The sequence below is a fragment of the Triturus cristatus genome, chromosome 1_2 (genome assembly GCF_964204655.1).
Source record: "Triturus cristatus chromosome 1_2, aTriCri1.1, whole genome shotgun sequence".
NCBI classification, from domain to species: domain Eukaryota; kingdom Metazoa; phylum Chordata; class Amphibia; order Caudata; family Salamandridae; genus Triturus; species Triturus cristatus.
In genome coordinates, this window is record NC_140580.1 from 74961934 (window position 1) to 74984901 (window position 22968).

Sequence of the window (22968 nt, forward strand, 5' to 3'; positions counted from 1 at the left end):
TCCAAGCAATAACATACCCTAGAGAGCGCGCGTACACCCGTAGGTATCTTGGCGCAAAATAACAGATGGTTCTTGTTACCCAGCTCACTGGTCCTCAATTTATCGACCTCAGGTGGATGAAAGGCTGAGTGTACCCACCAGGAATTGAACCTGTGACCGTAAGGCGAACCCCGGTCCCTGCAGTGGAGGGTTTAGTCACAGAGCCACCCGACCCGTTCATATTATCCTGCTTATTGACCATCTTTCTTTGCTACTCAGATATTGCCTCATACCTTAATATATTGCCTATCCTATAAATAATGTAATTTAAAATATAAACATTTCTTTTACCCTATGTAATTCATCAATGTTTAAACAGGAGCAAGACTCTCATGCATGTTCTCCCATGTTTATCCTCTGAGGGCTGTAGCCTGTCAGATGGTGAGCCCATCTGACCCTCATGCTTCGACTACCTCCTCCTGCTTAGTTTTAAAAGTTGATGCTCTCCCTGGAAGTGACGCGACACCTACTAGACCCTAGAGGGTCCCAAAGACTGGGCGAACAATATGAATGTTCCTAAATTCATGTATAAAAACACTTTAAAAAAATACTTTCCAATGCACTGATATAATCTGAAGCTCTAAGGTGAAAAGGTTCAATTGTTAACTGAAATACACTTTTTGAATTTTGAAGAGACGTTATATTTTTACACTTTTGCTGAAAGAGGTCTCCCAACATGAAGCTCTAGTTGCACAGCAGTCTCTGAGTACTCTGTAGAGCACTCCCTAAACTGGTTGAAAAGAACTTGTAACAAGTGGCTCTGTGGCCCCCACGTTTAAGCAAACCGGGATTGTGAATTTATGGTCTGTATTTTCAGAACTGGTTTGGCTTAGTTCCTTTGTCGTTTATTCTCTCCAAACTGCTCTCCAGACACAGCCTTTGTGCAGATTAGTGTTCCTCACAGCAGGGTAGTCTCCAGTCTTGGGTACCCACAATAGCAGTAAAAAGAGGTGTGAGCGTTCTGCACGTAGATCAAAAGCCAAGATGATAGCGATCAGGAAAAAAACAAAAAGACTGGCCTCAACTAAAGGTCCCTCCTCATCCTAAACAACAAAAACTGCATTACCATCCTTCAGCCCCACCACCTACCAAATAGCAGTGCTCAGAAAGACTAATCAGAAGCTCCTCTCAGCAAAAAGACCTAAACAATTTTTAAAGAAGCCCTTTCTCCTCTCCCCCCCCACTTCACAGCCTGGGTCTCCTCCCTCCAGCTTCAGGAATTCCAGCAATACACATGCACTGTCTGGGAAAACAATCTTACCTCCATCTTGCCCACAGCAACAGATTAGGGGCTTCCAAAATGGAATCCGCAGGCCTCCATTATTCAGACTCACTCATACACACACTGCATACTCCACACATACATGAACACATAACGCACACTTGAGATGTTAGCACATGGATCTGGGCTACAGCATTGACAGTAAACTTTACATGTGTGGGCAATTGGCATCCACATTAGGGGCACAGATAAAAAATCTGGTAACAATTTCTTATTCACAAAACATGGTACGCTGCCATCACCACTCTACATGCTAAACTAATGACACAGACAGAAAGAAGTCCCTCCGTCAGTTAAATGAGGCCGTTCTTGGTGCCCCTTTTCAGTTCACAGGACAGGTCCAAGACCTTACTCATGTCAAGAAATAGTCCTAGAGCTTTGCACACACACTAGATTAGCATAAAACTGGGCCGCCAATCAAAAAGGTGCAGGAAGCCCGAAGCCATGGCATTTTCAAGGTAAAAGAGAGAATAGAATGTCTCGAGGGACTAGACGAAGGATAATTGCCTAATAGGATAATGGGATCAACAGCTTAACAAAACAAAGGTGAAATAAAGAAAAGCTAGGTAATACACAGCCAGATATTGCCTGCCTACAAGAGACATGCATTTCTTATCACAACCGACCATTGGATAAGCAACTGGGATTTCACAACTCTATGCACCCTAGAGAAAAATTCTAAGTCCACTGTCGTAACCACCATTATTTACTTTGATTTGTGCACATTTAAATCTACCGGATTCTTGTGGTTGTTTGGTAATTACAGGTCTTGAAAGTACCCTAGAAGGAAAAAAACTCACTGTGCTCACAATACGGTTGCAACGTGCAGTGTTTTTGAGAAGTAATTACGGCTTAAGCAAAGAGGACACTGCGTTTACAGATTGTGGAAACTTTTGCCTTTGCTTCTATTTTGCTCAGACTACTCAAATCTGTTGATGTTGTAGGAACTGATGCAGGTCAGCTCCGATGCAGTTGTTGGATCCATACGCACTTCGGATTCTGGAGGTGGTATTACAGGGCTAAGGCAGGGTTTAGGTATTACTCTGAATAGCATGGTCATTGTTCCCCAATGTATGCCTTGCTTGCTGCGGCATCCATTCCAGGTGTTTTAGGGGCTGAGATACAGTTCGGAGGAAGGAAGGTACTCTGCTGGAATGGCAGAGGAGTTTGCCCCCGCCATCCTGAGGGACTGCGACCCACCAGTTCCAGAGTTGTCCGTCAGCCCTGCAGACAACCATTGACTGTCAATGTTGTACAAGTTTGACGGACAGCTCCGCCAAACAGGATGGCCACATGGAAACCTTTACACTGTTTTTCATTTTTCAAAAATAAACTGCCAATGAGTGAGTTTATTTCAGAAAAATAAAAAACTAATGACCCCTCCAAACCATGGGAGTTTTTACCCATGGTGTGAGGGTCATTTATTCATGTTTTTAGGTGTCGCCTGACCCAGCGCATGCGCTGGTCTGGCGAGACTTATTGAGAGGGCTCCAAATAGTGCTACCAGGCCAGCCTAGAGCTACAGTGCATGTGCGCGGGCGCGCGCGCCGCGCTTTACTGCAATTACTTTCACTTTCGGCTGCACGGCCGCTTTGATGTTTGATCGTGATTGCGATCACTTTCAATTTCTCAGCCACATGGCCGCTTTGCATAGCCAATAGGTCTCGCTTTTGAGACCTTATAAGTATTTAGTTATGCAACTGTTGCATGGCTAAGCACTTATAAGGTCCCAAAGGCGAGACCTATTGGCTATGCCAATGCTTGTTTTACTTACTGTCCCTCATGTAAATAAATAAATCCAGTATTTGTAAAACAGCTACCCGAAGGCATCCCGGCGCTGGGGGCCGTCGGGAAGATTAAGCAAGCTATTGCCCAGAGTCACATGGTGCTGGGCTGACTTTCCGCCGGTGCCATGGATCGAACCGTGAACCCCAGATTCCAGCGTAGGTCACCCTGGCCGCGGCGCCACACCTCTTCCCTCAGGTTTAACCCGACGGTGAGGTGGGGAGAAAAACACTCTAGATTGGGCAAGCAGTCAGTTGGCTTACCTCCGACAGCCCATCGGCCCGTCTGAACAGTATGGAGGTGATGGAGTCGGAGAAGGCTCTGCTGTCGACATACTGTCGGTCTAGCAGCCTCTAAATCAGGCAGGGAGGCAGTGACCTTGGAGTAAATGGTATTCCATCACTGTAGCGGCGGAGTACCATCTCCACCAAACTCTAAATCAGCCCCTTAGTCATTATTCTACTTCCAGATCTGGTATCTGACCATTCACCAGTCATATCAGAAATGACAAAAATCATCAGTGAGCAGCCACCTATACTATAGCTCACAGATAGGATTTTATTGGCTGAAATGGACTTTACTCTAGATAGAAGTATGGCAAAAGAAGAGTTCTATGCGACTAACACGTTTGTAACACATTCAAGTGTAATTACGTGGTCACATTACTGCCTACTCTGCAAAACAATTCCAAGTGTAACCTACTCGCAGCTTTGGAGCTTGAACATGCCAGTTTGATGTACAATTCATCCCCACGGGCAGGGTGGGAGCTTACACTCATGTCAAATTAAAGCCCGATTAAAGAAGCACATGATTTCCAAAATAACTCCTCCAAGTGGTTGATCAACGTATGGAGGAGCGTAAGCATGGAGAGTCTTGAGGCAGATACTATCTCTACGCTCAAGTGAAAGAGCGGGTACTACCCATACTGCAGGGTTTTTAAACTTATCGGTGCAACTGGTGGTAGGACTCCCTGGGATAATAAAGTTCTCTATAAGGAGTACTACATAGAATTATACCCACGAGATGTCTGCATTAGTGAATAGACTGTATTCTGTACTTGAATACATTTGTTCTCCTGCTTTAAGCTCTGACCACGCCCAACAGCTACCTGCCCTCATTCCAAACGCAAAGATTCTTCAATACAGTTATGTAATTATCCCACAGGAAACTTTGGGTGAATATGAGCTTCCTTTAAAGATGTATAAAGGTATGTATTTCTTCACTGGCTATCCATAAATGGGGGATGTCTTTAGGTACTGTATAAACTGTATGATAATAGACCTAGCATGGAATAATATTGTTTCCAAACAAAAACAAACCCACTCTTAGGTGCAGTTCCCACCGCCCAACCTCCTTAACAAATGGTGATGCAAAGACATATTCTAAAGCACTCTTAAGATGCTCGGCCTCAAAGATGTATAATTGTATTTCTAGATGACAATTAGCACAATGAAACACACTATACTTTAGAAAGAATGCTCTTTGACTTTGTTGAGGTTGAACATGGAGATATTTCAATAATTCTACTGAACTAGAATAGGCTTTTGGCAAGGTTGTATGGTTTCTAGCCTCGTTTTGGTATGCCAGATATGAGCAAATGGTACATATATTGTGAGAAACTCCAGCAGCCAGGGTCTGTTCTATCTAACAGTGTGAGGATACAGAGCGGGACTCGTCAGAGATGCTCACCCCCTCCACTACTGGTTACCCTACTTTTGGAACTATTTCTTAGTAAGGTGCTGAATAATCCTAATATCCATCCAGTAATTCTTGATTAACTGTTGAGCAGCAGTGAGGGTCTATGTCGCTGGCGCGGCCCTTTATACAGATCCCATGTATGCCCTAATGCAGATTTGCTCAGAAGCACGTGGGGGTTGGCGCTGTACTAGGTTACCACATAAACATGGGCAAGACTCCAATATTTGGAACCCCGGAGCTTATGGATAGTTTCCCCGAGAAGATCTAGGAAGCAACATTTTTAGGGGTCATTATTTCTGTGCAAGTGAGGTAAATTGAATACGCGGATTATGAACTCCCTCCTGATACAGTGCATCACACCAATGCAACGATAATGGCTTCTGCCAGTCTCTATTAGTGGTTGTGGCAACATTACTGAAATGGTGACGATGCTGAATTCTTTGTCTCTGCCATGGTATCCTGCTGCACATTCCCTGCTTATTCTCTAGAAGGCGAGAATCAGCTATATGTAGATGTATCTAGGTCATTCACAGACCAACTTGTCCTCCCAACAAATGGCAGGTGAGTCGTATCGACTTTCAAGTCATACTACTGGGACTACATGGGCAGGCACACGTCTAAGCTCGCAAGGGGAGAAGTTGAATAACCAGCACTTTATACTCTATTTCACACCTAAGTTTCCTTGGTGTCTTGAAATCGCTCACATCCTTGGGCATACACCACTTTGGCATAGCTGCCTACTCCAGCCATATTTGGTGATAGTATTCGTACTGCTTTGAAGAAAGCGTGGATGCTGTAATCCTTGCAGCTAATTGGACAATGCAGTAGTAAAATCGAGGTAGTAAGCCACCAAACTGTCCCTTCCAAGGACAATACTGCACAAAATAGTTGCAATTGCATTGTAAACAAGCATTGGCATAGCCAATGGGCCTCGCCTTTGGGACCTTATAAGTGTTTAGCCATGCAACAGTTGCATAACTAAATGCTTATAAGGTCCCAAAAGCGAGACCTATTTGCTATGCAAAGCGGCAGTGCGGCTGCGAAAGTGAAAGTGATCGCGATCACGATCAAACATCAAAGCGGCCGTGCGGCCTCGAAAGTGAAAGTAATAGTAATCGCGGTAAAGCGCGACGTGCGCGCCCGCGCACATACACTGTAGCTCCAGGCTGGACTGGTAGCACTTTTTGGAGCCCTCACAAAATGTCTTGCCAGCCCAGCGCATGCGCTGGGTCAAGCGAGACCTAAAAATGGAACAGATGACATCTCCCAAACACCTCCCACACTGAAAATGATATGGAAAACCGGATCCCTGCCTAACCATAGGTTTTTGTATAGTTTCTAGCCCCGCACTCCAGCACGATGTGAATTAACACGCTGCTAAAACTCAAGAATGTATTAATAATGTGTTTACGTATCAACGTTTGCTTATATATTGAAAAGGCAACTCTCACAATATTGTCATTATACTCTTATGTGCCTGTCTCTTTATTGCGGCTATAGAGAAGGTGGGACACCTCTCAAGTCCTTGCTGTGGCACAGGAGGCACCGACCTGCATGTGATATCTACTTGTCCTCTCTTGACTCCTCTCTCATGACTACTGGGCACAGATTCTCCTGTTATTCAGCTAGGTTTGCCAAATGAATATTCATCGTAGTGCAGGTATTTTCGTGTTTGCTTTACTCGGACAAGAAGAGCAGCATCTCTCTGCTGTTTGCTTTGTAGCAATAACAGTGGGCGTCTGTACACTACAAGGGGGCGAATGGCTGATGTGTCCTCAGTGCATAACCTATAGTACAATACTCTGAATGAATGCTATTACTTGAAGCAGCTTTGCCAAACCTGCCCTAGGATTATACATGACCTCCGGAGAGTCTGGTTTCATTCATGGAGTGCATCAGATAAGAGGGGGAAATGCTGGGGGCTCGCTTTAACATATTGGCAAGAACTGTGAATTAAAACACCCCACAGAGTTTGCTGCAGCTGTGATTTTTAAGAAGTTTAATTTAATTGTGGTGTTTTTTTATCGTCTATTTACTGATGTATTAACTCATGACTGTAAATTCTCTTGGTTGTCAATAAAAAACAAGACAGGCACTATATACTTACCCATGTCCCTCATCATAGTTTCTTCCTCCGTGAATGTTTCTAGGGGGGCGAACGCAGGTACATTTCTGTAGGCATCAGCTGCGGCTTCTGATGAAGAGCACGTGGAGCGATGGGATGCAGTTCCCGAAGTGCTATCCCAGCGAGGGATATATCTTTTCAAGGTCTGCAGAGAAGAAAAGGGAGCAATAAACTTGAGTTCCAAACACATAAGATGGCGCGTGTGCAGAATTTAACGTAATTTTGGAACCAAACGATCAGAGGCAGAGAAAGTGGCATTCATTTACATGTTTTGCAAGGGAGAGGCTTACAGTCTAGACAGGCATTGAATCATCGGGATACAAAGACACGAGTCAGTGCTTAATTTGTAAAACATTAAGTGCCAGGGCCCAAGATTTTGCTCAGAAATGCGTTGTTAGCACTATCAAAGATCAGCATGCAGAATACGAAGGTTGGTAGTCTTGATTTCACCTCAGGACTCTTTAATGCACCACTAGATACTCTAGGCATCCTTATTTCACTCTTGCCGGTTTCTTTTTCATCCCTACATTTATCACTGGGCACTGTTTCTTTCTTCCTCCTTTTTTTCTTTTTAGAGTTTTTCTATAGCGCAATATCGACCCAAAGATACCAGGTATCAGAGCGCTTTACATGAACACCAGTAACGTTACAGACACATTCATTTTTGCGAGGCACAGGGAAATTAAGTGATTTGCCCAGAATCGCAGGATGCTGAGTGTCCCTGCCGAGGCTCGAACTCAGTTCCCCAGGTTCGAGGTCAACCGCTCTAGCCAAAAGGCTAAATCTCTCGTTTCCTTCACCCCTGTGTTTTTAGGTCTCAGCTGGCGTTGAAGCGCGCATGCGCTCCTCGCCTCGAGACTTCTAGTGATCAAGTCAGTTTTAGAAAAGGGCTTCAAGCCCCGCCCCTTATTCCCATTGGCTTGCGTCACCGTTTATGTTAAACGGTGAGCCGCCATTGGCAATAAGGTGCCCAGGGTGCCTCCTTTTGGCTTGTTAGTCCGTCCCCTCCGGACACGGTCGCCTGCTTTACGTGTGCCATGAAGACTTTTCTTATCTGCCTGTTTATTTAACAAGCAGATAAGAAATGTCTTTACAACAGGCACGGAGCTCAGAGGCGCATGGGGAGGACAAGGCAATGTTTCAGTTAGGTCCACCCCATCCCAGCTTTTCAGATCTGGTTATAGAAAGTTTTAAGTCCCCGATATCACAAAGCCGTTATTTTATTAAAGTAATACAAGACAAGAAAAATTGCATTCCAGACACACATCACATCCCTTCACATGCAGGCCTTCAAAATAAAAATCACTTTCGCAGTTGTTACTCGAGAGGTAGGTTTCGCACAAGCAGGATCACAACACAGAGCTTTCCCTCCCCCCCTCCCAATGCCTGGTCTGTGTAACATCAGGAGCATGGGGTCTGGATCCAGTTAGTGAGGGAGCCCGGAGACTGCACCACACGCGCACAGCCTGGAGTCCACCACCCACACCGACGTGCAGACACGGAAACACGAACGACGGCCTCTCCCGGCCACAAGACTAAACCACAGGGCACGTGGACGCACTAATGAGCAGCGGGTGCAAATCAAAGCCACACGGTGTGGGTGTGTGGCGAGAGCAAGCCAACCCACGTGTATGCACCGACTGGTACCACAGGAGGCCACAGGGCAGATGGTGACCCACAGAGGTGAGAGAGACATCACTGCTCGTGCCTGCACCGACTAGTGCCACAGCAAACCACAGGGGAGATGGTGACCCACTCAGATGCACAAGAGTCACTGCTCGTGTCTGCAGAAACTGGTGCCACAGCAAACCACAGGACAGATGGCAAACCCACAGAGGCGAGAGAGTCACTGCTCGTGCCTGCACTGACTAGTGCCACAGAACACCACAGGAGAGATGGTGACCAACTGAGAGGCGAGAGCGAGTCACTGTTTGTGCGTGCACAGACTGGTGCCACAATAAACCACAGGACAGATGGTGACCCACTGAGAGGCGGGAGAGAGAGTCACTAATCTCTACTACTCACTCCCTACTACCTACTCTCTACTACTCACTCTACTACCTACTCTCTACTACTCACTCTCTATCTACTACTCACTATTACTCAACTCTACTACTCTCTACTGCTCACTCTCTACTACTCACTCTCTACTACTCACTCTCTACTATTTGAGAGCGAGTCACTGTGCGTGCACCGACTGGTGCCACAGCAAACCACAGGACAGATGGTGACCCACTGAGAGGCGGGGAGAGAGTCACTAATCTCTACTACTCACTCTCTACTACTCACTCTCTACTACTCACTCTCTACTACTCACTCTCTATCTACTACTCACTATTACTCAACTCTACTACTCTCTACTGCTCACTCTCTACTACTCACTCTCTACTACTTGAGAGCGAGTCACTGTGCGTGCACCGACTGGTGCCACAGCAAACCACAGGACAGATGGTGACCCACTGAGAGGCGGGGAGAGAGAGTCACTAATCTCTACTACTCACTCTCTACTACTCACTCTCAACTACTCACTCTCAACTACTCACTCTCAACTACTCACTCTCAACTACTCACTCTCAACTACTCACTCTCAACTACTCACTCTCAACTACTCACTCTCTACTACTCACTCTCTACTACTCACTCTCTACTACTCACTCTCTACTACTCACTCTCTATCTACTACTCACTATTACTCAACTCTACTACTCTCTACTGCTCACTCTCTACTACTCACTCTCTACTACTCACTCTCTACTACTTGAGAGCGAGTCACTGTGCGTGCACCGACTGGTGCCACAGCAAACCACAGGACAGATGGTGACCCACTGAGAGGCGGGGAGAGAGAGTCACTAATCTCTACTACTCACTCTCTACTACTCACTCTCAACTACTCACTCTCAACTACTCACTCTCAACTACTCACTCTCTACTACTCACTCTCTACTACTCACTCTCAACTACTCACTCTCAACTACTCACTCTCAACTACTCACTCTCTACTACTCACTCTCAACTACTCACTCTCTACTACTCACTCTCTACTACTCACTCTCTACTACTCACTCTCTACTACTCACTCTCTACTACTCACTCTCTACTACTCACTCTCAACTACTCACTCTCTACTACTCACTCTCTACTACTCACTCTCTACTACTCACTCTCAACTACTCACTCTCAACTACTCACTCTCAACTACTCACTCTCAACTACTCACTCTCAACTACTCACTCTCTACTACTCACTCTCTACTACTCTGACCTACTCTACTACTCTCTACTACTCACTCTCTACTACCCACTCTCTACTACCCACTCTCTACTACCCACTCACTACTACTCACTCACTACTACTACTCTCTACTACTCACTCTCTAGTAGTCACTCTCTACTACTCGAATACTCTATACTACTCTACCACTCACTCTCTACCACTCACTCTCTACCATACTCTCTACCACTCACTCTCTACCATACTCTCTACCATACTCTCTACCATACTCTCTACCATACTCTCTACCACACTCTCTGCCACTCACTCTCTGCCACTCACTCTCTGCCACTCACTCTCTGCCACTCACTCTCTGCCACTCACTCTCTGCCACTCACTCTCTGCCACTCACTCTCTGCCACTCACTCTCTGCCACTCACTCTCTGCCACTCACTCTCTGCCACTCACTCTCTGCCACTCACTCTCTGCTACTCACTCTTTGCTACTATCTACTACTCTCTACTGCTCACTCACTACTACTCTCTACTCTCTACTACTCTCTACTCCTCACTCTACTACTCACTCTACTACTCAACTACTCTCTCTACCAGTCACTCTCTTCTACTCTACCACTCACTCTCTACTATTCACTCTCTACTATTCACTCTCTACTATTCTACTACTCACTCTCTGCCACTCACTCTCTACTACACACTCTACTACTCACTCTCTACTACTCACTCTCTACTACTCACTCTCTACTACTCACTCTCTACTACTCACTCTCTACTACTCTGCTCACGCTCTACTCCTCACTCTACTGCTCTCCACTACTCTACTCACTATCTACTCCTCACTCTCTACTACTCACTCTACCTCTATGCGCGCACACAAACATTATATATATATATATATATATATATATATATATATTCACTGAAAAAGCCAAAGGTTTCAGGGGCGTTATAGTTAGGAGTTGGCATTTAAAAAACCTTAGAAATTCACTAAAAAAAACATAGGTTTCAGGTGCGTTATAGTTAGCTGGACATTTCCCTCGTACAAAACCCTAGAAATTCCCCTGTTATAGTTAGTTCAGCTAACTATAACTCGCGCCCCCGCAATGCACTGCTGATGAAGTCACATATTACATCACTCATGACATGGTCAGTGACATCACTCATGACATCACTGATGACATCTCAAATGACATCACTGATGAAGTCATCCAGTAAGTCTGTGTTTCTGTAAAGTTTTAATATGTTTAATATATATAGGGAAAGGCCTGTTGAAGAATGAGTGGGTGTACAAGTGTGTGAATGGATGATTTTCTAGGTGTGTAACTGACTCTATAAGTGAGTCATTAAATGTATTTTACTGCAGACTAGTGACTAAACTCTTTGAATGTCTGAATGTGTCTGTGTGTTGGTGTATAAGTGGCTGCATGGTTTTGTGAATAGCCATATGAGTGCCTATATGGGTTATTGATTGGTTGTCTGAGTATCTGTATGGGTGCCTGAGTGTTTGTGTGGGTAGGGTGTGTGTGCCTCTGTGCATAGATGTGTGAGTGGGTGATTCTATGGGTGCATGGTTTTAAGAGTGCAACTGTGAAGGACTGTATGGTTGGGTGAGTGTATGTATGGGTGTGTTAGTGATTGAATGTATATCTCAGTTGTACATGTGTCACTAATTACATATGTGAAACGCAGTGTATATGTGTGTAAGAGTATATAACTGTCTATATGTGAGTGTGTGATTGCGAGAGTGGCTGTATGGATGAGTGTGTGCTTGTATTAGTAATTGTATAAGAGCGTCAGAATGTGGTAGTATTTTTATGAGTAAGTGAACTTGAGTGTGTTTAACTGTATAGGTGAGTAAATTGGACTGTAATTAATTATTTGCATGACTGACTAGGTGTGTCAGTACCTCAATGGATGATTGGCGGTGTGTGAGTGTCTATATAGGTGTATAAATGCATATGATTGTCCTGTACTGAGTGACTGTAAGTATGAGTGACTGTACAGGTGAGTGAGTGGAGGTGTATGTAGACCTAAGAGTCAATGAGTGGGTATGTAGTTATTGGTATTGGAGTATCTATGGTTTTCAAAATGGCCGTCTGAAATTTTGAGTCGGTGTATCAAAGGTTATATTAAGGTGTGAGAAGATGCACTAATTTATCACATGGATGACGTCATCAGTGATGTCATCAGTGATGTCATTTGAGATGTCATCAGTGATGTCATGAGTGATGTCACTGACCATGTCATGAGTGATGTAATATGTGACATCAGCAGTGCATTGCGGGGGCGCGAGTTATAGTTAGCTGAACTAAGTATAACAGGGGAATTTCTAGGGTTTTGTACGAGGGAAATGTCCAGCTAACTATAACGCCCCTGAAACCTATGGTTTTTTTCAGTGAATTTCAAAGGTTTTTTAAATTCCAATTCCTAACTATAACGTGCATGAAACCTATGGTTTCTTCAGTGAATTTCAAAGGTTTTTTAAATGCTAATTTCTATCTATAACTTATCTCTAAAGATATCATGTTTAATGATTTTCATTGGATTTCTATATTTTTCAAATTCAGTGTGTCAATTTCATTAATTATGTTATTTTGAAATTCTTTATCACCATTTTTAAAAAAAATTTTAATTAATTCTTTTAAAAATTACAAAATATTATTTGTTTTTATTGGGTTTTCCAAACATATTTTTTAATATTTTTAAAAATATTTCTTTAACTATATGGAAAAACTTTATTTTATATATTTTTTTCCCATGTTTTTGGATCCGCGCACCCTATGCGCACCGTTCTCGATCCCTACGCATTAGCATCCGCGCATGGTATGCGTTGGGTACGTGTTTAGTGCGCGATCGCAATGAGACAGGTACGCGACTCCCAGCCTATACGCGACACGTTCGATGTACGTAACGCGATGTTTACGCGCTTCCGTGATGCGTCATCTGCGTCTATGACACGGTAGGTGCGCGGATCCCGCGAAATATTTAACATTTAAAAAAACATATATTTATTTTCATGTGAATATTAATTGAAGACAAACTCTAAACTAGTCTTAAAACTAATATTTTTACATCTAATCCTATAATTTTTTTTAAATTCAATTTCGAGGATGCGCGCTGGGTGCGTGCTGCCTATGCGCAGGGTGCGCGGATCCCATGTGACCTGCAAAAAAAGAGATTTGATTGGTTCATTACACTTCCTCTTCTAACTATTGAAAGACCCCACCCAATTCAATCATTCTTCTTTGACCTTCTTTGGAGGAGCATCTCTTTGCAAAGAAGTAGATTTTTTTAGACTAAGTTTACACTTAGCTCTAACTTTTTTCAGCTAAAAATGGCTTCAGGGCAGCAGGCATCACCTGCATCTCCTCATACATCTGAGGATGAATTTTTGGAGGAGGCACCACGCAAAGAACGTTTTTCTTCAGTGGTGTGGACATTTTTTACTTTTCCCGAGGGGCAGAATAAGACCAATGCCACCTTGGTCACATGCAAGATTTGCAAAAGAGTGCTGTCGCGAGGGGATCCTAACAAGAAATACTCGTGCGGCACGGCTAGTATGATGAAGCACCTAAGGACCCTTCATCCAAACAATCTTGCATGAGAAGAATGCCGACGGATGAGAGACACTCCTGCTCCTGCGCCTTCCACCACATCGCAGCCGAGCACTTCAAGAGTGCATCCATCAGCCCAAAATGTGGACATCCGTCCTCAATTTCAATTTTCATATGGTGAATGTATAAGTGCAGAACTATGAGGAAGTGCTGCAGCATCACACAGTAACCTCTTTAACTACAGTGCGCAATAACTATGTTAATTCCTTGCGAATGATAGAAGGTAAGCACAGAGTTTTGTCTGCAAAGATGTTCAAAGAAGAATGATTGAAATGATTGCGGTCCTTCAATAGCTACAATGGGAAATATTATGAACCCCTCAAATCTCTTTTTTTGCAGGTCACATGATATCGGATTATGGTCAGATTTTAAAACTACATAGGTATAAACAGAGTGTTTTTACAAACGTGTTTCAACTTTGTAGCTTCTTGCAGACCTCCTCATTCTGCATATTGAGACTTAGTTAAACTTACCTTCACAGTAATAGCAATAAAAAATGGTACACATTTTTTTTCAGATTTTCATTGCAATCTAAATTCATATAAATTGCTTATTTTAAAATTTGGATCTGTGAAAGAAAAGAAAAAAAAAATTATAACATGTAAAAATACATTTTTAACAACACAGCATCATTTCCACAAAGTAATTTGTTTGCCCTTTTTGCTGTTCTCAGAATATATTGAATTTCACTAGAAATAGTGATTTCAATCGTACTCATCACTTAACAGCGGGCAAAAAAAAAACCAATCAGAAAGATTATTAAAAATAAACAACATGCTATTCTCAGTAAAATACCACAAGATACAAATCACATATATAAAATGCTTACGGCTAACAAAATTTTATAAGTTTAACTTATAAAAACTGTAAATATTGCCGCATTAAAATATTCACCGAATCAATGACCACCAAAAAGTCCATAATTCAAAAATATACCTTTCCTTGAGGCCAAATGGTATTTTTGCACTCCTTCTTTATGTAAATTGTCCAATGGTAGTCCTATTAAATTATAATAATAAATTCCTCAGAGAGTGAATTATCTTCCTAAAACTTTGACTTTAAAAATATTAGGTAGGAATTTTGTAATTCCCTAGGCAAACGTTGTTTAAAAACCAACTGGCAATCATTACAAAGTGTCCACCCTTTCTCACATTTTAGATAGGCTGTGTAATGTCCAGATGTGGTGGAAGGACCATCATGGAAAATGATTGCAATTGCTACAAAAGTCCTTCCTGATATAGATAGTTGTGCTGCTACAAATTGCTTTATTAAAGAATCCAATTTTCTTCCGTCAGCTGTACAACGTTGCATCATTAAAATTATGTATTTTCCATACTTTGTTAAGAATAATGTGGATAACATTTTATGATTTACATTGGCTACACTCCAGGTTTTGAATTGCACCTTTCACTAATTTATTGAAAGACACTGATTTACTGTCTGGTAATGTTAAATAGAGAAATCTCTCAGTGTCTACATTGGTGCTACATGTATACATGCAATTTTCACAATGATGTTCCCATTTGTAAGAAAGGCCAAAAATATTTTCTATTTCTACACCTTCATTTTAAAAAATGGTAAGCATATACATTAAAAATTCCTGAGCATCTTGTTGGATATTTTGTGTAAATTGTGTAGAACCAGAACACACATCCAAAAGACTACGAACATCTGAAACAGATTGTATTTTACTTCGATCTGTTGACAATTTTTCATAAACAGAATGCAACAGAGAACAAAATCTTTTTTCCTGATTCTGCATAATTTGTTCTTGCAAACCTTCCAGATAAAAAACAACATTGACCACTACATTAGCATAGCAGTTGACACCAGAACGATTTTCAAACTGATAACCAACAATCTCTTCAACAGTGTCTAATTTCTTTTTACCTGCAATCACAACATTATCTTGTTCCTTTCCCTTCTTCACACCTTCAGAACAGATATTCTCTAACCTTCTTTTTCGACCAACCACATGCTTTTCAAATACAGGATATTGACCCAAATCTGGTGCATACGCCCTTCTTAACCTATTATACTCTTTTACACAGTTTGCATCTGCAGTAACCTTTGTCTCATCAAAATCAATCAAAAACAAACCAGATAATGTTCTGACTCGCGACAAAGCAACATATGCCATACCCTCTTTAAATAGATCCATTGTTCACCAATGCACTGTCTACACTTAATCCTTGAGATTGATGAATAGTCACTGCATATGCCAGAGAAAATGGAAATTGTTTCCTACAGACATATATATCTTTAACATGCAAAAAACGAACTGAACAACGACTAATTTCTTTAACTTCATCAATCTGATCAAATTTTAATTTTTAAAAATTCAATTCCATCTTTTTTCTGATAATTCACAAAATCCACCACTTTACCCATTGCACCATTAACTAAACCTTTCTCTACATCCAAATTACGCCTTAAAATTACCCGACAGTTTACACACGCATATAGTGTCTTTTCTAAACCAGCAGTTTTAGATATTTTTTTTTTCTAAACAATCCAGTTTTGATCTCAACTTTTCCGTCAAAATAATAGTGATTCCTTCATGCAGTAGTTTATCGATGGCTTCCATTTTTACAATTTCTTCATTTTCCAGTTTCAATAATTCTTCGTTGAATATGCAACACTCACGCAGTGTTGGCATTAAGCAAATCACTGATTTAGTTTTAGCAATTTCCACGTACACTTTTGCAGGAACTGCATTTTCATTTGAAAAGACATTGCAAAGTAATCGACTCTCCAAAGCTTGTTTTCCTGGTTTTGAAAGAATTCCAATTCTTATATCTTGAAGAATACTTCCATATTCAGCATCATTTGCCTGTCGCAATTTGTTGTCAGTTCTTTGTATTCAAAATGAGTCCAAATGTTCACATTACCAACACTGCCAAGAGACTTTCTAGTATCTTCATGGGCTAGTGTTTTAAATACCGGTTGTCCTTTTACCGGAGTCAGTTGCCGTAGATCTCCAAAAACTATGACGTGTTTTCTTCCAAATAACACGTCATACTCTGTTTTAACAATTTGCTGCATTCTTAAATGCACAAAGGCAAGCATCAAGTTTGAGACCATGCTCACCTCATCAATAATGAGCAGTTTCATTTTCTTCAGGACTCTTGAAACTTCACAACAAGCTTCTCCAGATAGCTTGTGGTATTCCAATTTGTTCTCATGCTCTACTGGCAGCATTAGTAAACGATGTAAAGTAATTCCTTTAATGTCACTGCTCCAACTGGGTTGGCAGCACATAACAACACAAGACAAATGCGAATCAGATGTTTTCTGAAGATAACTTGTAATTACTTTAATCAAGAAACTTTTTCCTGTTCCAGCTTGACCCCTCACATACATTCGGAAAGGTTGAAATGATGTACATGAGCACCCTCTCTTTTCATGAAGTAATCCATGGTCAATCTGCTCTTTCACTTGCTGATATATTTGTTTCTGTTCAACATTTAGTTGTTCTTCCAAGTTTCCTAACTATATTGCATCTTCTTGAGCTTGATACATTGCGGTTTCCACCTCATTCATTGCAATCGCTGCTTCATTTTCTACAATCGGTTGTCCTAGTGGATCTTGACTCAGTGCAGCAGAACTTTGACTGTCTTGAAAACTGTCTCTAGCAATATCAGCTGCAATTGTAGCTTCTTGATGAATTTCATCATTCAACATTTTGACATAATTTGCGAAAGCACTGCATTGTATGCTATCTTTAGAAGCATTAAATGAATCTTCATAGCTGGGAAAATCTCTAAGTAATTCCAATTCTGAACGCCAATGTTTGAACATTTGCAAAAGGGCTAAATAGTAAAATTCCCTTTTGTCAGCAGTGTCGCAACTCAGTTTCCTGTAATTAATTAAATTTACTTTCCTTTGTTTCACCAGACATCCTTCGAAACCAATAACTGCATATTTTCCATCATTGATGTTCTCTGTAGTATTCCGTTTAAAAGTGTAGTTTTGCAGCACTTCATAGAGACACATGTTCTCAAGATGATGACTTCTATTTGGGTAGTGTGTGTCCAACATATCAGTTTTCAAAATATCTGTACTTTCTGGTTAATTTTCTGCTAAATATTCAATTACTTGAACAGATTTCAGTACCCGATTTCGCATTCCTGCAAGACCTAGACTCACCCAAATGATTGTTCTACTTTTGGAATATAAACTTGCAGATGATAACCGATCTGAACATTCATATGCTCCAATTTCACGATGCGATAACGTCTTCAAACTGAAACTGTATAATTTCTTACTTAGAGTCTTCTCATGAGAAATCTCTTCCCACATTTCTTTCAATTCAGTCTTTTCTGATTTAGTAATGTAAGACATTACATATCGAGCAACAGCAATGGAATTGTCCGTAACATACTGAATATCCATGTTAGCGTTCCACATGGATAAAATAACTGGATTGTAGTCATTTATGTATTTTGATTCTTCGCTTCTTCTTAAGTTGTAGGTGTTTTTCGGAGACTTTCTTGTGATGGTATGTCGAATAGCTGATATAAAACTGTTCACTCTTCCTTTGGATAATACAGGACGTGGAAATCCAAAACGACATTTGGTATAGAACTTATCCTTTGACTTGTACTTTCGTCGACAGTATTTTCCACACCTGTGGCTTTGAAATCGTAAGACTTGTTGTTTTAAGTTTTTATCTTCTCTGCTATTGGGAAGAGCACATGTAGCATAATCTTCAATGAAAGACAAAACTGTTTCATCTGAATCTGTTCCAAATTTGGGGGCGTCCTTGATCCATAACAACATATGTATGTGAGGAGCACCTCTTGCATGATACTCCTTTCTCCAAAAGAAATCCACAACTTCTCCAAGAGGAGGATTCTTTTTATTGCAGATGAAAGACATCATAGCTTCAAATCAATGATTGAAATATCTGCATACATTGACAGGATCCAAAGAGCACAATTCTCCAGGTGTCTTGTATTCAATATTTTTTATATTGGAATTTGCCTCTCGAAGAAATTCAAGTAAATCATCCCAAGCATACTCAGCACAGCTTAGTGTAACAAACCATGTAGGAGTTCCCAAGTTCCGTAGCATACATTTCAGTTCTCCATGTCGACGGTACCAATATTCATTAGTCCCACGCTGACATGCCATCAGATTAATCAACTGAGATTCTAAATGATCATCTCTCTGATGCACTTTATCCATAAAATTCTTTGCAGTTACATTTTGAAGATGCATTCCAGTTTTTAAAATGTGATTTACTGCATATGAAAGTCCAGACAAGTCACTTTCAAACAGAAGATGAAACATATAAGGGATACATTGTTGAAATCTTGGATCTTCTGCATATAATCTTGTTGTCCGATATTCAGATGCAGGAATCTGCACAGGACCTTCATCATATCGTCCACCTTTTCCTGTTGGAAACAACAAGCTTCCAAGCTCTCTTTCCATACACTCATGGGACTTCCTGTAGCTTTTTTCATTTGAAACAACTCAATTGTATTCCCCATCACCTCTTTGGAATGAAGTGGATGTACACTGTAATGTTCATAGATCTCTTCACAACTGGACATGTCGACTTTTTCTATTTGTCCACTTATTGTTTCAGTACCTTCTGCTAAATCTATTTCTTCTTCTCCTACAAACACATTTCTATAGTACTCATTATTTTTTAACAGATGGAATGACGCCTTTTGCACTTTTCCAACATCCACTAACTCTTGCCAAATGTTCTTATTCTTAGTAGGAACACCATTAACTAGAGTGACTAGTGGCTCATTTTCTGCATGGTCTACACCAATAGTTTCAATATTTTTCCTTAAATCTAACAGTAAATACACAACTCTTCCTTTCAATCCTCTTTGCAACTCTGATGGAGGTAATTTACCTGTTTTGGGCTCCATACGAACAATAGCCTGAAACGGGTGAACACATTGTATGAGAATAGACTCATACGTATTTAAATCTATCAGCTCTGGAGGAATAGCAACCAACTCTAGATTATTATGAACAGCTCTAGCAGGCATTTTATTCTCATATAATTTGTTATAACAATATTTGCAAATACGCTGCTCAGATCCCAAATCAAAACAATCCTCTACCAACAAATAAGTTGCAAATTCCATCCACTTATCATTATCTTCTATTTCACATTTTAAATACAGATTGACACCCCTAGTCTGATTTTTATAGTGACTTCCCCGACAACAAATATCAGAAACATTTGGTCTTTCACCTGAAATTACCTTACACTTTGTGATTTCATCCTCAAATTTTTCTGTAATTACGGGTTGTACATAGTCTTCAACATTTTGTTCTACTAATGTGTCAGTTTCTTCGCTCTCTTGCTGAGGACCAAAGTAATAAAACTCAATATCATCACAGACCTGCTTCACATCTGATACTGACCCACGCAAAAGAGCACTGTTCAACTCACTTAACTTTAGTGCTGGACTTTTTGCATAATACAACCTTCTCACTAACTTCTGCATTTGAGTATGATGTACTGCCAGCATTCTAAAATGGTGAAAAACACTTTGACAAACTTTCCTAGAAAGACAAGCCAGAGAATGACCTTGCAAACCAGTATGTTTTCTCACTCTGCAAGGGTCTAGTCCTTGCAACAGCTTAATCTTTTGTTTTACACTTTTTTTAGTATAGGCTCGTAAAAAAAAACACAATTTTTCAATAGATTCCTGTCGTACACTGCAAGTACTACTGCAATCCCAAGTGTACACAGGGTTTTTAGCACATCTCCCTAAAACTTCATCAGCTATCACTTCTTCTGCATTTCTTTCAACCATTTTCTCTTTCTCAATTGGACAACCGTCTCTAACCTCATAACCTCTACCACTGGTGTCAACTGCATACAATAATTTTTCGCTCTGTGAATAACTCTCTTCGTTAAAAAAAGGCTCTGAACTGGAACTGTGTTTCCATTCTCCCAAAAAAACATCACAATTTTTTTTTTTTTATTAATAACTCCTTTCCTCCTACTTTTGGCCTTCATTACATGGATAGGTTTATCTAGTGATCGAATTCTGTTTAATAATAAAATAAACAGTTTCCTTTTTATTTTAAAAGCCTTTCCCACAATGTTTTCAATATGCTTCTTCTTATTATAAAATAAAGCTCTCTTTTTATATTTCTTCACATCTTTCAGCAAATTATGCACTACTCTCTTGTAAAATATTTTTTTGCGTAATTCCTTATACTGATTTTGTCTTCTTTTACCATACTTTGTCTCCTTTGACTGACCATTTGCTTTTCCTCTTATTTTGAATTTTTTTCTTACTTGAAAAATTCTCAGTAGTTCCCGCATTATGTACATTCTGTTTGGTCCTACACACATTTTTAATAAATTGCTTTGTAATCTTACCAGAAGATTGTTTCCTTTTAGCCACATTATCTTGTACATTCAATACTTGTGGTTGATGTTTCTTCAAGTAATCCTCCTGTCACTGTTCTTTTTCTTTCTGGCATGATTTCTCTATTTTAACGTTGAAAAACAGTATCTGTAAAAAAGAATCACAAATAAATGTATATTAATAACTTTCAAATTTATACTATTCTATTACTGTAGAAACACATTTTATATAAAAACTGACTAAGAAACTATAGCCCTGAGGCACAAGTGTGACAATGGTTAAACACTACATGCATAGTGCATACTACTTTGAAGCAGTTCATACCCTAAAGCCTACCTCACTAAAAGACTACATGCTAACTGACTGAATGATTGCAGTACTATAAGGAAAAACACTGGGTGAGTGACAGGGTGTTTGCTAGAAGTGTATGAATACTGACTGGGGAATTGAAGGTGTGAAAGACAAGTGTGTAGGTGGTTAGAGGACTGCATGCATAGTGGATAGGCGTTTGAAGCAGTCCATGTGCTAAGGCCTGGCTCACTGCATGAGTACTTGGGTACTGACTGAATGATTAGAGTACTGCAAGGAGAGCCCCTGGGTGAATTTATAAGTGGTTGGCTTTTGGCGCAGTGAATGGATTAGTACTTGGTACTGAATGGGTCACTAGAGGAGTGCAAAGGGAGTGACAGGATGTTTGCTGGACTATATGGATACTGACTAGGGAATTGAAGGTGTGAAAGACAAGTGTATAGTATGTTAGAAGACTGCATGCATACTGCATAGACATTTGAAGCACTCTATGTGGTAATGTATGGTTCACAAGATGAGTACTTGGAAACTGACTAAATCAGACTACTGCTAGGACAGTGCCTGGGTAAAACTTTTACATTTTCAGTTCTGGTGCAGTGAAGATAATACTACATGGTACTGCACTTTAATGTCAAACCCTCACTCATTTTATCAATGCATAACAAAAGACCAGCTGCTAATGCTACTAAAACTTAACAACATGACCAGTTTTAAAACAGTTATCTATCAGCAAATACACGATCTACCAAATGCTTATCTCACAGTGGTTCCCAAATGCACACAGACTCCCAGTGTGATTCTAGACAACAACCACTATCCCTAGGAGTTTACCAAAACTCATTCACTACTGTGGAAGTGGTAAGGGAACTGCACACAATCTAAATATTTCAGGACTGCACTTTTGTGTCAAAGCCTGACTCATTTAATCAAAGCATAAGCAAAAACTACCTTCTAATGCTACTAAAACTTGACAACAAGACAGGTTTTAAAACAGTTATCTGTCAGCAAATACACAATGTTACCAAATGCTTCTCTCACAGTGGTTCCCAAATGCACACACACTCACAGTGTGATTCTAGACAAGCAACACTATCCCTAGCAGCTTACCAAAACTCATTCACTACTGTGCAAGGGGTAAGGAGACTACACACAATCTACATATTAAAGTACAGCACATTAGTGTCAAAGCACGACTCATTTTGTCAATGCATAAGCAAACACTGGCTTCTAATGCTACTAAAACTTGACAACATGACAGGTTTTAAAAGAGTTATCTGTCAGAAAATACATGTTACCAAACGCTTCTCTCACAATGGTTCCCAAAAGCACACACGCTCACAGTATAATTCTAGACAAGCACCACTATCCCTAGGAGTTTACCAAAACTCATTCACTACAGTGGAAGAGGTAAGGGGAATGCACACAAACTACATATTTCAGAACTGCACTTTAGAGTCAAAAGCTGGCTTCTAATGCTACTAAAACTTGACAAGACAGGTTTTAAAACAGTTATCTGTCAGCAAATACAAGATGT

At 40.7% G+C, this 22968-nt stretch overlaps 1 protein-coding gene across 1 annotated transcript in view; it reads right to left on the reverse strand.

Annotated features, from left to right (window-relative positions):
- The window catches only part of ACADSB (acyl-CoA dehydrogenase short/branched chain), a 226382-nt gene that overhangs the window by 148787 nt on the left and 54627 nt on the right, over positions 1-22968 (reverse strand). Inside the window, exon 2 of the mRNA XM_085601734.1 lies at positions 6912-7074. Coding sequence (XP_085457860.1) covers positions 6912-7074 — 163 coding nt within the window. The remainder of the gene's footprint in view (positions 1-6911; positions 7075-22968) is intronic.